The sequence below is a fragment of the Protopterus annectens genome, chromosome 1.part2, assembly GCF_019279795.1.
Source record: "Protopterus annectens isolate FY-2018-M chromosome 1.part2, PAN1.0, whole genome shotgun sequence".
In the NCBI taxonomy this organism is placed as follows: domain Eukaryota; kingdom Metazoa; phylum Chordata; order Ceratodontiformes; family Protopteridae; genus Protopterus; species Protopterus annectens.
In genome coordinates, this window is record NC_056727.1 from 817151654 (window position 1) to 817166313 (window position 14660).

The following is a 14660-nucleotide window of genomic DNA, read 5'->3' on the forward strand; positions in this document are numbered from 1 at the left end:
GCCTCCTCCCAAGGCCTTAACATTCATTTCCTTTTTTTCAAATTCTTCACCCTCTGGCCTCTATAACAGCCAGCAAATTTCTGAGAGCTGTGGGATTCATAGAATCCACCAACCTTATGCTTCCTCTGGCCAAGCTCTGCATGAGAAAGTTTCAGTGGTTTCTGAAGTTAGTTTGGTTTCAACATGCATATCCCCTAGAATATGTAGTTCCTCTCCTACTTTGTCTCAAGAAGGAACTTCACTGGTGGATCCAGCAGTTCTCTCTAAATTCAGGGCTCCGTTTTCATTCCCTGTTCCCTCTCAGGAGCTGTTCACAGATGCTTCAGATGTGGGATAGGGATCAGCTTTTGGCTCCCTAAAGGTACAGGGGGTGTGGTTGCCTCCAACAAAAAGAGCACATCGGTGTCAGAGATTAGAGCTCTTCTGCTGGTGCTTCAGGTTTTCATTCTGTTTTCTCACCAGAACCTCTCAAGGTATTTACAGATAATACCACAGTGATATGGTATGTAAACAAATGGGGACAATACCACAGTGATGTGGTATGTAAACAAATGGGGGACAAGATCTCATCTTCTTTGCCTGTTGCCACTGCTAGTGTGGGATCTTGCTTCCCAGTATAAAGTGACTCCAGGCAGTTTACATTCCTTCAGGTCAAAACAGTGTGGCAGACACTCTGAGCAGGTCATTAACTCAATCCCATGAATGAATGCTTCACAGGGATGTGTTTCTGGACATTGTCCACCAGTGGGGTATTCCTCAAATAGATTTTTTTTTTGCCTCCCCTCTAAACAGACAACTTCTTTTGTATTGTCCCAGAGTCCCAGTTCCTCTGGTTTGGAAGGTAGACACCCTTTTCCCTGGAAGGGCATGTTTCTTTATGCTTTCCCTCCTCCCCATTCCAAAAGTCCTGTTCAAAATTCAAGAGGGTGCTCACAAAATCTTTTTGGTGACTCCCTTTTGGCTGAGACAACACTGATTCCCTCTTGTTCTTCATTTAGCCAAGGGCAATCATCACAAATTAACTGACAGGGTGGATCTACTCACACAGGACAAGGGATCTCTCATCCATTCCCACCTGTCCACTCTTCAACTGACACCATGGGGATGGGACGTCCTGCAGGAGGCCAGGAAAATCCAATAGTAGGAAATCCTACCTATCCAGATGGAAGAGGTTTTCTGTTTGTGTCTTTCTCGTAAGCTGGATCCAGTTGCTGTGAATGTTCCTGTTTCTTTGGTTCTCTCTTATCTGTGACTTGCTCAATGCTGGGTTGGCTTATTCTTCTAAGGCCTACTTATCAGCTATCTCTGACTGTCTGTCTTTATCTCCTCCTTTAGCTTCTAGATTTGAAGCTAAGCAATTCCTTAAAGGGGTTATTCATATTAGGCCTCTCAGGAAGCCTGTTCTCCTCCCTGGGATCTTAATTTTATTTTAGAAAACTTGACTCAGGCTCCTTTTGAGCCTGCAGCTTCAGCTTTCTTGCTACATTACACTTGGAAGACTGTACTTTTGTTAGCCCTTACTTCTGCCAGATGGGTGTCTAAGATTCAAGCCCTTATAGCTTGTCCTCCTTTCTTGGTGTTTTATAAGGACAGGGTGTCCTTTGGTACTAATCCTTCTTTTATGCCCAAGCTGGTGAATGAGTTGTCCCTTAGTCAGTCTATTCATTTGCCCACTTTTTTCCCTTCTACGCAGTCTGCCAGTGAGATGGTGCAGCACACGTTAGATGTTCAGACAACTTAGATTTTATTTGGATAAGACTAATATTAGGAAATCTGATCAGCTTTTTATTTCCTTTCATCATAGGTCCTTATGATTAGCTGTTTCTAAGCAAACTATTTCTGCTTGGATCTCAAAAGATATTTAGTTTTGATATTCCTCTCATGGTAAGAGCCTTCCTTATTCTGTTAGGACTCATTCTACTAGAGCTGTGGCTTTTTCTGGTACTTTTTTCTAGGGTTTAGATACGAAATCTGCTCTTGAGGCAGCTTCCTGGACTTCTGTGCATACATTTACCAAGCACTACCAGTCGGATGGAATCTCCAGAGCTAAAGCTGGTTTTGCTAGGGCCATCCTTCATAGCTTCCTAGGGGGCTCTGCTGGTCCTTCCTCTTCCCAAGTTTCTTCTTGACCTTTACCACTCTCCATATTGTAATGAATACTGCAGCAGTGAAATGGAAAGCTATAGTACAGTTGTGTAAATTCTTACTTTAACAGTAGTTGTCTTTCTCTTCACTGTTGCAGCATTCACTCCCTCCCTCTGCCACCTAGTCCATTTCTCTTCTGGATGTACTAATTACCTCTCTATTTCTTGGACTGGCGTTCCTACTGGAGTTCTCAGTCCTGAGGTTGGTACGTCCAGATGTCCCCTTTATGTTCTACACTACACGAAGAGCATATGTATGACATACGGTGTTCCTTGATGCAACCTAAAGGCTTTGGTGTACTGGCCAGATGTCAGGCCGCCATTGGCAGGTGATCCCTATTGTAATGAACACTGCAACAGTGTAGAGAAGGACATGTACCATTATGGTAAGATTTTACACAACTGTACTTTTTGCTTAGTAACTGTGCCTATTATGCTGTCTTACTTGGTGCATGATTTAACAATTTCTGAAGCATACCCAAACCACAAGGATATTCTTCACTCTGAATTTTCAAATATTGTTGCACAACCTTTTGGCTTTGTCACTCTTAATCACTGTGTTGATACTCGTACCATCTATCTGGTTCACCCACACTGTCATTGTGGTAATAGTTGATCAGATCTAATGCATAACCCTGTAGCACTACATGAAAAAAAGTTTCCCTTATTAAAGATCTTTTACTTCTTTTATACTCATTTGTAATACTTGCTGTTGTTCAGCATCAGGCATCCCAGAGTGATGCCAGGTCTTGTATTTTGTTGTATTAGGATGCAGACAGATATTAATACTCATGTATTTAGAATTTGTTTACCAAGTTAAGTGATGTATTTCTTTAACATCGTTTAATATATGTATATATAAAACTGGTTAATACTAGTTTTGTAAAAATAAAATAAAAGCCGGCTTGTTTGACCAAAAATCAGTTGATCATACATGCCAGCTTTTATTTCTTTACAAGGTGGTGGTACAGTGTGGGAGTATGGGAATGTTTTATTTCCCCACTGTAGTGTGATCTTCAAGAGTTGTTATATAGAATTAGCAGGGGGTGTGAGGGTGCAGGGGGAGCTTGCCCTATGGGGAAAAAAGTTTAATTATTTATTAATTTTATTTTAGTTTCAAGCAGTTCTTAATGACTTGTGGTTCGATGTTTTGCTTGGTTAACCAAACGGCGTACACCCATATAGCTATATAGAAACATTAGCACTGTAACATGGATCATTATAGCAAGTAGTAAGAGAAAATCTGAAGCAAAACAAACTGTACCTTTTAAGGCTGATGCAGTGGATTCAATTGCTGTAGTTAGAATTACAGGTGTGTGTGTGTGGCTGTGTGTGTCTGTCTGTGTCTGTACGTACACGTGTGAGGGAGTCCCGAAATGTGGAGACTGAATGGCAGAAAGAACGGAGTTACATATATTAAGTCCAAGATGCTATTTCTTGGAATATTCCCTTTTCTCTGAGGTATGGCGATTGGGAGGCGGTGCAGGGAGGGCTTGCCCTCCTGCAAAAAGAAGTTTTAAGGAGAAGAGCAATTTTCACAATTCACTTTTCTCGGGGTTTTCAGGGTTTTTTAGGCTTTTCAGCACTTGTCATTTCGAGTGCCAACATTTCAACAAGGAGCCAAGGAATCGGTGGTGTTTTTAGGCAGGTGGGGCATATGACTGCACGAATTGCAGTACATGGACTTTTGGCACCTTTGCTTGCATGCTGACAGAGGAGGACAGACGCTCAAAACCTTGGAGCTCTTTTAGTAACGTGTTTCTTGCTAAGCATTGTATGCTTTAGGAATGGTAAGTACTGTAAACACTGGATTTCTGTCTCTAGTATGCGATTTTTGTTTGATTTATTTTCCATCACACATAGGTAGTAAAAATACTTCCATTTAAGAAAACTGAGAGAAATTAAGCAGATTTTTAGCCACACTAACCTTTTAGTGTTAAGATGTTATAACACATTTTTAGAAGTCAGTGTAAGTATTGTTTCCCACCTTACAAGTATTTTTAATGGATACATTTTTGCTTGGATTGTACGTTGACGATAGTAATAGTCAAAATGTTGTGAGCAAAATGAGGAAGGGAAGGATTCAGAAAGACTTGCCATCATGTGGAAACCTTAACTATAAAGGTTTCTGCATTGCAGTAAACCTAAGTGATTGAGAGACTTGCCCCTTCCCTATCATTTTCCACTGGCACTAGCTATAGCATGGAGAGCTGTCGTACTGGCAAAACAACATGCTAATGCAACAGTGTGGGGAAGCATCTAATTCAAGGGAGCTATGTACTTTCTGCTAGAAATGATGGTGGCAGTGGAATAACACAGGCCAGACGCATGTTTTTTTAGGAGGAAGAAAAATTAGATGGCTTTCACCTATTCATCACAGCTACTACCTCAACTACAGATAGGGGTTGTGGAGGTCTGTGTGCCGAGGGGGCATTAAATCGTGTTGTTTGTGTTTGATTATTTTTTGCAAATTTGATCTTTAATAATTATTTGTTTGACTTATTCCACTCCTTGTGTACGCAATTCTGTTTTTTTGTTTGACTTATTCCACTCCTTGTGTACGCAATTCTGTTTTTTCTTGCCTGTAACGTGTTTTTAGGGGCATGAAAGTGGAGGTATGGATTTATGTGTGTGAATGTCTAGGTGGTCAATACTGTAAGAGGTGACTGTATAGAAGCTGTATATATTTGTGTGTGCGAGTCAGTGAGCGTATGGTGAGAGTTGCCTGTGCAACTACAGTGAATGGGCTGGTATGGAGAACACCGGCACAGTCGAGTCTTGGTAATGTGTGCTAACCCTAAACTTGCCCCTGCCCCTAACCCCATGCCTGCAAACTACCTTAGGAAATCGTACAACTACGCAAGACACTCAGATGCATATCAGCACACATGCATAACATTAAATCTGTCCCCTTCCCTAGCTTTTACTGTAACTCTAACCTGCAAATACCATAATGTAGACACCCCCCCCATGCTGAAACTTTCAGTATATCCAAAAATGTTGGCATTAAAAACTCAAACCTACATTTTCCTTATCCACTTGCACTTGATTTTCCTCATTTTGACAACTCCAGCACTTAATGAATGCTTTTGATGAATTTTCCAAGCACTTCACTCTGGTAAACTGCTGATTCGACAGAGTGAAGCTACACACACACACACACACACACACACACACACACACACACACACACACACACACACACACACCCCTATTAAAATGCCAGGTTTTTGTGGTATAAAAAATGAGACCACAATAAATCATTTCAAAACTTTTCCCACCTTTAATGTGACCTATAACCTGTACAATTAAATTGAAAAACAAACAAATCTGTTACAGTGCAAAATATAAAAATAAAAAATGTACAATGCGCTGGCTACATAAGTGTGCATACCCTTAAACTAATACTTTGTTGAAGCACCTTTTGATTTAATCACCATTTACATATTGAAAAATTAGGCAGAGGGACTTTTACATAAAAAATATATAAAAAAGTAATATAATAAAAAAATAAGTAAGTAAAATGCAACATTTTTACAGACAGCCCATTCTCGAACTGCAGTAATTCCCTCCAGGATGCAAGTTATTGTGGAAATAACACCCTTTCAGGAGTGTAGAGGCATACCACTGGATGGGTTTTATTTCCACAATAACATACACCACATTGGGCATTATTGCTTGCTTAATATGTGTTTAGTGGGGTTGAGCCCTGATCTAGATGGACCATTTTTGGGCTTGCTTGGGGGTACATTACAAGGACAGCAGTTAGATGTCTCTAAACTATTTTTTTGTAAAGTGAGCATACTATGTCACAGCTTTTGCACTTATTAGTTAAAGGTAGTGCAAGGTAACAATGCTTTTTATATAGGGAATATATTCATTAACATAAGAGCAACAGTGCAAGGTAGAAGTTAACAATTGGCTAAGTTTCTGGTGTCACTCTAAAGGGATCCAGTATCTGTCTGCCTGGGATGACATGATTGACAGACCTCGATGCTTTGCCAGAGATGGCCTGCATCTGTCACTCCTGGGCTTCTGGATACTGGCCAAGGCTCTTGCCACCCTTATATAGTGCCTTTTTTAGGTGGTGTTCCAAAGACCAAATTACCACCGTAACAGCTACAAAACAAATGCAGTCTGAGGGTCCAGCTGCTCAATGCTACAAGTCTAAATCTCAAAATGCTCTTGCTCGAAGCACTCCTTTAAATGGAGAACATCGACATTTGTGCTGTAACAGAGACCTAATTCAAGGCAGCAGAAAGCACCCCTGCACTACCAGACTATAATTTTTCCACACCTTTTGGCCCCAGAACTTGGACCGAAGTTCCAAAGGCGGTGGTGTTTCCATATTCATAAAGGATGTGCATACCTCCACACTGGTAACCCAACATAGCGCATCAGAGATACTTCAGGTGCAGCTAACACTGAGTAAAACAGCGATTCAGGTCACAGCCTGCTATAGGTCCCCAACCATGTCCCAAGACTCACACTCCACATTCCTAAACACCCTGGAGTATATTAGGGTCCAACCTAACACTCTCATACTAGGTGACTTCAACTACCCCTCAGTTGACTGGGAAAACTACTCATGTACCAATACTCTTGCCCAAGGTTTCCTGGAGTTCATTAATTCCAATGCCCTGGACCAGTTCAACTTACCCCCACTAGAAGTAGCAACATCCTTGACCTGGTCATTACTAACATGGACGACTGTTGCTCTACACCAGTAGTCAGCTCCTCCCTGGTTAGATCCGACCACAAACTAATCACCTTGGAAATCCGCAACCCCCCCCCCCCCCGCAAAGATAACCACCATGAAAAACTTCTCCAAAGCTAACTTTGGGCTCTTAAAAACAGAGTTGGCTAACTTCAGAGCACCCATGCAAATGGAGAATAGTTGCATGACTGCCGAATCATACACCAATGCACTGTACAAACACATACACAAATGCATGGATCTCGCCATACCCAACAAAACCAAGATGCTCTCCTCCAAAAAAAAAAGGAAGCCAATCTGCTGTTCTCCTGCCATAAACAAACTCTACAACAGAAGGAGAAAACTGATGTAGAATAAGGGGAAGTCCCAAGACTGGAAAAACTCACTTAGCCTCAACAAAAAGTTGAGATCCCTCATCAAATCCTCTAAAGCTAGCTATGAAAACAGTATTGCAGCAGCATTAAAGACAGCCACAAGGCCTTTGATAGTTATGTAAAGACTCTCCACGACATTACCCAGATTTGCTCTGAGCTACTGCACAATGGTACCTCCTATACTGAGCCAACAGATATTGCTAATATATTGGCTGACAGATTCAGTGCCAGCTTTACCCCTCCCCCCACAAAGGACCAATCACAATACCAGTAGATTGCCAGGCACCCAGTATTACTCTGGCATAGGTTAAAACAGCATTGTCCAAGGCCAAGAATACAGCTTCTATGGGACCTGACAGTATCCCTAGCTGTGTTCTACATGAACTACAGAGTGAAGTGGCAGCTCACCTGTGTGCCCTGTTCAGTCACAGCCTCACCTCAGCCTTTGTCCCAACCGAATGGTGCACTGCTACAGTCATCCCTCTCCACAAAGCAGGAGTGACTACAGACCCTGGAACGCCCCATTAGCCTGATGAGTCTGATATGCAAAGCTATGGAACGCATCATCATGGATCTAATAAACAAGAATATAGGTAATCTCCAAACTCTGGATACCACACAGTTTGGTTTTGTGAAGGATAGATCATACCTGCTCAACTTGGTCAACTTCTTTGAGTCAGTCACCAGAGCTGTGGATGAAGGCAAAGTGGTTCATACAGCCTACCTTGATCTGGCCAAGGCCTTTGATACCATTCCCCACTCAGAAATCATGGAAAAACTCATTAAGCTAGGCATCAACCCCTATATCACTAGGTGGGTTGCAAACTGGCTCACAGAACCCACAGTGTGAAAGTAGCTGACTCCAAGTCAGACTGCCGACTAGTCACAAGTGGAGTCCCACAGGGTTCGTTTCTGGGTCCTCTCCTGTTTGGCATCTACTTCTCTGAAGTCCAGGCCAACACAAAGGGACTCTGGCTGACCAAGTTTGCAGATGATTGCAAGTTGGGAGCTATTACTTAACTCCCCAAGTGATGTTGACATACTACAGAATGGCCTCACTGAGACCAATGACTGGTGTCAGAACCATGGCTTAAGCTCAGTGCCAAAAAATGTGTCATCCTCTTTGGGAAAAACCAGGTTCCCATGCATTACCACATTGATGGTAGTCCACTGAACACAGAAGGTGTTATAAGAGATCTGGAAACACAGGTGACAGCAACCTCTCTTTTGATCACCACATTGCCACTGTGGTCAGAAACTCCTTCTATGTGGCACTTCTCGGGTTTTGCATCCAGGAAGAAAGAGGTTATTGTCTCCCTCTACTCTTCCCTCATTAAGCCAATCATCGAGTACAATGCCCCATTTGGCATGTACCTCACTAGACACCTGCAACAGCTGAAGAGGCCGCAAAAGTACCTCACAAAGAGGATCATAGGCCTTAAACAGTTGTCCTATAGGGGCAGACTCAAAAAACTCCAAGTATTCTCTGACTCATATCGCCTACTTAGAGGCGGTCTCTGCTTGACTTGCAAAGTCATGTCTGACCCAGATGTGTTAGAAATGCTGCATCTAAAGAAATCCCAATCCCTCTGCCCCACACGCTCCAGAGACCTCAACCTCATTACTACAATCAACAGAACGTACTGGAGGGACAGGTTCATAACCCAAAGACTGCCCATGCTATGGAATAGACTTCCCATACATGTCAAGCAGAGCACCTTGCTGACCCTCTTCAAGAGAAATCTTGATGAGTGGATGGGAAATAGAAAATTCACCCTGGGGATAACTCCAGTGGCTGTACTCGACAGAGGCACTGGGAACTAAGTTCGGGTGGCACGATGCCAGGGTAATCCTATGGCTAGGCTTGTAAAGGCCCCAGGGCCATTAGCCTAGTACACACCTATGAACCTATGTAGATCATTGGCTAATGGCTGACATTGGTGAAGACCATTTTTACACTGTGGCAAGAGTATTTCTGTTGAAGATTTGTGCCTTTGGTGAGTACCTCATGTAGTTGTGTTTTAGCAGGTTTGTGCCTGGTATGAAAGTGAGTAGGAACTTAATCTCAGCCCTACTAGTATACTTTTAAGGTATATGTGCTTGATCCAAGAAAAGTGACGCCTTCGCAAATTATCATCACATGTGGTTTTATAGGTTGTGGGTTAGCTCACTTGATGGACATTCCAGCTTAGTGATCTGTCTGGTAACGTGTAGTATGTCTTACAGTAATTTCTTTACATATCTTTTCTTCTGCTAACTCACCTCAAACACTGTTACAGGGTCAGTTTTCTTTCTTTTCATTAATAACTTTTTTTTTTCTTCTCCAGAATCTGGAATGCATTGACTGACAACTATGGAAACGTAATGCCAGTGGACTGGAAGACATCTCATACACGAACACTGCACCTGCCATCTCTTAATCTGTCTGAGAAATCGGTAAGGATTGGAGCAGGAAACACTTATTGCAAGTTGCTAGGACATTCTTTTCCAAGGAGGCACACGTGTATGTTTAGTATGTTTCTGTACAAACCATATCATCTAAACATTATCTGCAGAGCATGTGTCCATTGTTTGAGTCAGCTATAGCCATTGTATTTGGTCGTTTATTTTTGTTTGTAAACACTTTTATTCTATATGTTGCTCAGAATTTTAAAAAGGTCTGTATGCTCTTACTTTGAATGACACAAAATTTTAAGGCATAAACGTGCTTGCCCCCCCTGAAAGTCACAAACATTCAAATGTATGCTAACAACTGTGATTTATTAAATGCTCATATGATGTCAGGAATGAGGCTTCAGCTTTGCTTGTACTAGTCTTGCATTAGCATTGCAGTCTAATTATGTAATGCATAAAATGAGTTCCAGAAATTTTAATAAAAAATCTCTAGTCTAAATATAGAACATTATGACAAGACTGTATGTAATGAAAGTAATTTTTCATCCAGTATACAAGTACATTATCTACTGATTGCTTACTTCGTAACATCATTGTATTATTTAGCTTTGATATGACTACAAGGTTAGGTTTTCATGGTGATGTTAGTACTACTCACTGTTTTTCAGTGCCAATCTAAACAGTGCATTATTCTTGGTGGAACAATGCATGGTGGCACAAAAATGTTATGATTAGGGTGTTAGCTGGCCAATGCGCAACTCTTTGGTTAACAAACAGAAACTACTTAAAGTTGATGGTACTGAGAGCAGTTTCTATCCAATGTATGCTGTAAGGTAGCCCTAGATTTCATGCTGTACCTCTTATTGCATTATCAGGTCCAATCTAATTTCTGTTTGCATGGCATTTGCATAAGTATGTTGTAGCATGATATTTGCTGATTTTCCGTGAATATGTATCTATGCCTCACTGCTGTTTTAAAGGTTTTCACTTTTAAAATGTTTTCATTCAGGTTTACATTCTAAAACACAATCTGGGCATATATTGCTTAAAATAGACAGCACCAAGAAGAGAATGAATTATTTTGTGATTCAGTGTATACTAAACATAGTACCCTTCTGCATGTTTTGAGGCAGCTTAGACAAGAGCAAGACAGTAACGCGAGGGGTTAAAATATACAGAGGATATAATGCTACTGCAGGTTTCCAGTGATTTTGGACCTTAAGTAGCTTTTTCATCCCTTGCTAGAATGAGGACTAGAATAAAGGTAGCAGTGGCTACATTTTGTTCTGTCTGCTTCTGTCATTTGGTTTCTTCATATTTATTGCATAAATTCTTTACCATGATACCATTGCTGGTTTTGTGTCTGTTTGAACAGAGTCACCTGGCTGGGTAAAGCATCTGATTGTACCTCATTCTAGTTAATCCATGTGTGTTTTTTTTAATCTGTTTTTGCACATCTACCATTTCTTTTTGCATGAAACTCCAACTTAGTTAAAACAGCTAATTTGGTGTGTTTCTTTGTTGCCTAGTTGTTTGTGTTGTTTATAGATCCTCCATTTTGTTACAATGTGTGCTCTCCTTTGGAAATTCATTAGATAACAGCTGTGTCTAGTTAATAAAAGTGTTTTTTTCCCAGTGACTTTCTACTGTTTTGTTATTCTTTTACTTTTCTTACATTAAAGTACATTTTTGGTTGTTTTTCTAGTCTAAGTGTAAACTTGCTGAGGGCATTAGTGGTTATTCAGTGGCAGGGGAGTAATTTACTTTTGTCTGAGGGGTAGACATTACTGACTGGAGCTCCAGCTATGTTCTTATTGGTTCTTTCACTTTTTTCACTCTATTTAAATAGTGGGTACACGCACTTAGCAGGCCCCACTTACCTGGAAAATGGCGATATATACATCATCACAGAGACTTGCTTCAGGAATAGTGATCACTCATGCAAGCCCACCACATTAGATGAATGCATTAATGTCTCTGTTTTCTTAAAAAAAATCTCACATCTAAACTTGTTAGACAACTAAACAACCTGGAACCTCCTGTATGTTAAGTTACTTTGAACTCCCTATATTACATAATTGATAACTATAGGGCTCTTCTCTATGTCCCCCTCAGCCCATATCTCCTACCTAACCAGTATGAAGTTCCAATGTATATTAAGCCAAGCACCATTCTACTAGGAGACTTCAGCTATCTCAACATAAACTGGGAGACAATTGTTTATGCTCAGACAAGTATGTCCAGAGGCAGCTCTGCCCCCCACCAGTTGTAACCTCCACCCTGGTCAAATCAGATCACAAGTCAGTTACATGCATAAGACTGTTGCCTGAATCACCCTCCAATAATAAACCTGGTTGAATGAATGGGAAATTGCAAATTCACCCCTCGAGTAGCCCCCTTATGGAAAGAGATAATATGTAAGTGTTCCACTGTTCTGGGTTATTTCATATTTAAATTACTAGGGCAACAAACTTCATGGGAATGTGTGGATAGGCTTCGAAAGATCCTTGACCCATAATGCAGGTGCACTGAGATCTGCTAGTATTAGTTCTAGAAGTAATGAGGATGAATCTCCAATCCCCAATCTATCGAAAGAGGGTACACTAATGTAAGAACATATGAACTTATGAGTATACCCTTTTTCTAAAGATCGGGGATTGGAGGTCCATCCTCATTACTTCTAGGACTTTGATTCACACATTTCCTCACTGGCTGCAGATCTCTCACTGTCCGGGTCATTGTCAATGGACATGTCCAAGTCAGATGTGGTCTCAGTTTTGGGACTGCATCCTTCCTTCTCAGCTATTCCAATGTTGATATTACCATTGGTGCTGTATTGTCACCCTAGAGCTTCTTGATGCTAGATCGACTCCTTTGGTGTGTGGGCTGAATGGCTTAGGTTGAGATTGTTCCCTACCCCATCAGGGCTGGCCATTCTGTCCCAGCTGTCAGCTTTTTGAGAGTTCACCCCCATACCTTGTTTGAAAGTGTGCCAATCAGGCCAGCCAGGCTTCTGACCATTTTCCTCCAGGCCCATTGATTTAGCAGGACTTGAAATCTGTGCTGGCTCTAGTGATGCAGATTTTCCTGTATGTATTCACCATGGATTTCAACCACTACCTCATCCATGGGAGAACATGTGCCTGCTTGACAAATATCCCCCACCCCACTGCTCAGGTTTCAAAGACTGGGGGGTTTATTCCGGAAATGACAAGCTCATCTGGCATATTGCTGTTTCCTTTGCTTCATGGTTCCCTTTAGAAGGCACCCAGGAAGGCCACATGCAAGAGCAAGCATCTTGATTTGTCTTCTTAGTTACTCAGGCTGGACATAGACATGGATGAAGAGTCTACACTCCTCCCACAAGACAACAAGTTTGGGGAGGTTCTTGCAGTGATATGAGCAAAGGGTAGGATGGATCCCAGAAACCCCCTGTCCAGTTGAAATAATATGGGAGAAGGACTTTGTTTGCCTAAGTCATCATCTTGGGTCATTCCCACAGTTGGCAGAATTAATTGATTGGATGATTGATTAAGATGGTGATAGCTATCTATGTAGTTATAGAAAGATAAAATTCAAAGTCAGTCAGCACGGAAGTACTCTGACATGATGGCTGCCCTACCAAAGATACCAGACGGGTTCTTTTGGTCTGCTGAAAAGTGGGCTGCTATTGTTAGCACTTTGTAGGTAGACTCCATTGTGACTGTAGCTACCTTGAAGAAGGTGCCTGCCCAACAGAATTGAACTATCCATTTGCTGGACAAGGAGTCACATGCTTTGGACTGGGCTGGCAAAGTGAGTTTTCTCATCCATCATTTTTTCCTTTGAGAACAGTAAACTATATGGCACGTATTTTAAGGTTACAGAGGGGCTTGGCAGGTAGGTAAAATATTCAAGGCCCTGGCAAGTCTGTCAAATGGAGAACTCGAGACGAAACTCTCGGCTGTCTCTCTTCCATTTCTAGTGTGACCATGCACCTTGCTTACAGTCCAGTAGATGGTTCAGAGAAGGGGGTAGGTGGCACTGACATAGCACAAACCAACAGAACTTATTGCTGCTGGGGGCTACATTACTACTCTTGCAGTCCCAGATGTCAGGATCTTTATAATGGGGTACTTGGCCTGGACGTGACTAGTACCCTTCTACTGGTGAGATGTGGTAATATGCGAAGAGAAAGCAAGTGTTTGCAGTAACATCAAATTGCACACATTCAAAGTTTCTTTATACACTTATCAGTAGAGCTGGGCGTATATAGCTTATCTAACATTTATGTTAGCATGGGCCTGATATTAAGTTGTGTCACACTGTTGTCATCTGTGGAGCTAGCTAATGTCACTAATGCTTATGTGGTAGATTGGAATTTTGTTTTACTTCCTCTTTTTCCTACTGCTACATATAATACAGAAACCTAGGCTATTTTCCTGCCAGTTTATGTAATTACAAGGATGTATTTAGTGCTTGTCAACTTGTGTAGACCTGGTTGCTTGCAGTTTAGATTTCAAGTGACAGATGTAGAGCCTAGAGAGTTAAGGTTTCTAACGACTCCATCCTGTAGCGTTGGTATATTAATTCTCTCGCTTCCTGTTTGCATACTATGTGACTTTTGCCAAGTCCTCTAGGCAACATTCCCAGACTGTCTCTGAAGAGGCACGCATGACTGGTGGAATGATTCAGCTAACGTGTATAACATAATAATGTGTGTTTTTGTTTTTCAAGAGTTGTCCATAAGATACACATTTAAAAAAGATAGAACAGGGTCTTGGTGTTTAATTTATTTTTCCATTTTAAATTTAACAGGTTTTTGTTGCATCTGGTAAACCTTTATGCTCAGAAGTTTCACTTAGCTTATCGTTTGAATGACAGCCAGGTAACATTGTAAAATAAGCTTTCTTGGAAAGCTGTTTTTTTGTCATAATACTAAACACTGTAAAGGCCATTTGGTAGCACAGTGGTTAGTATTGCTGCCTCACAATTTCCTGGTCATTGCCCTGTTGATGTGTCATCTGTGCAGATAGTAACTACATGGCTTCT

The 14660-nt window shown here is 41.4% G+C and overlaps 1 protein-coding gene across 2 annotated transcripts in view; it reads left to right on the top strand.

Annotated features, from left to right (window-relative positions):
- Nucleotides 1-14660, top strand: part of FEZ2 (fasciculation and elongation protein zeta 2) — a 1097840-nt gene that overhangs the window by 359536 nt on the left and 723644 nt on the right. For both annotated transcript variants that reach the window (XM_044059029.1, XM_044059038.1), the window contains exon 2: nucleotides 9563-9671. In XM_044059029.1, the coding sequence (XP_043914964.1) occupies nucleotides 9563-9671 (109 nt within the window). The remainder of the gene's footprint in view (nucleotides 1-9562; nucleotides 9672-14660) is intronic.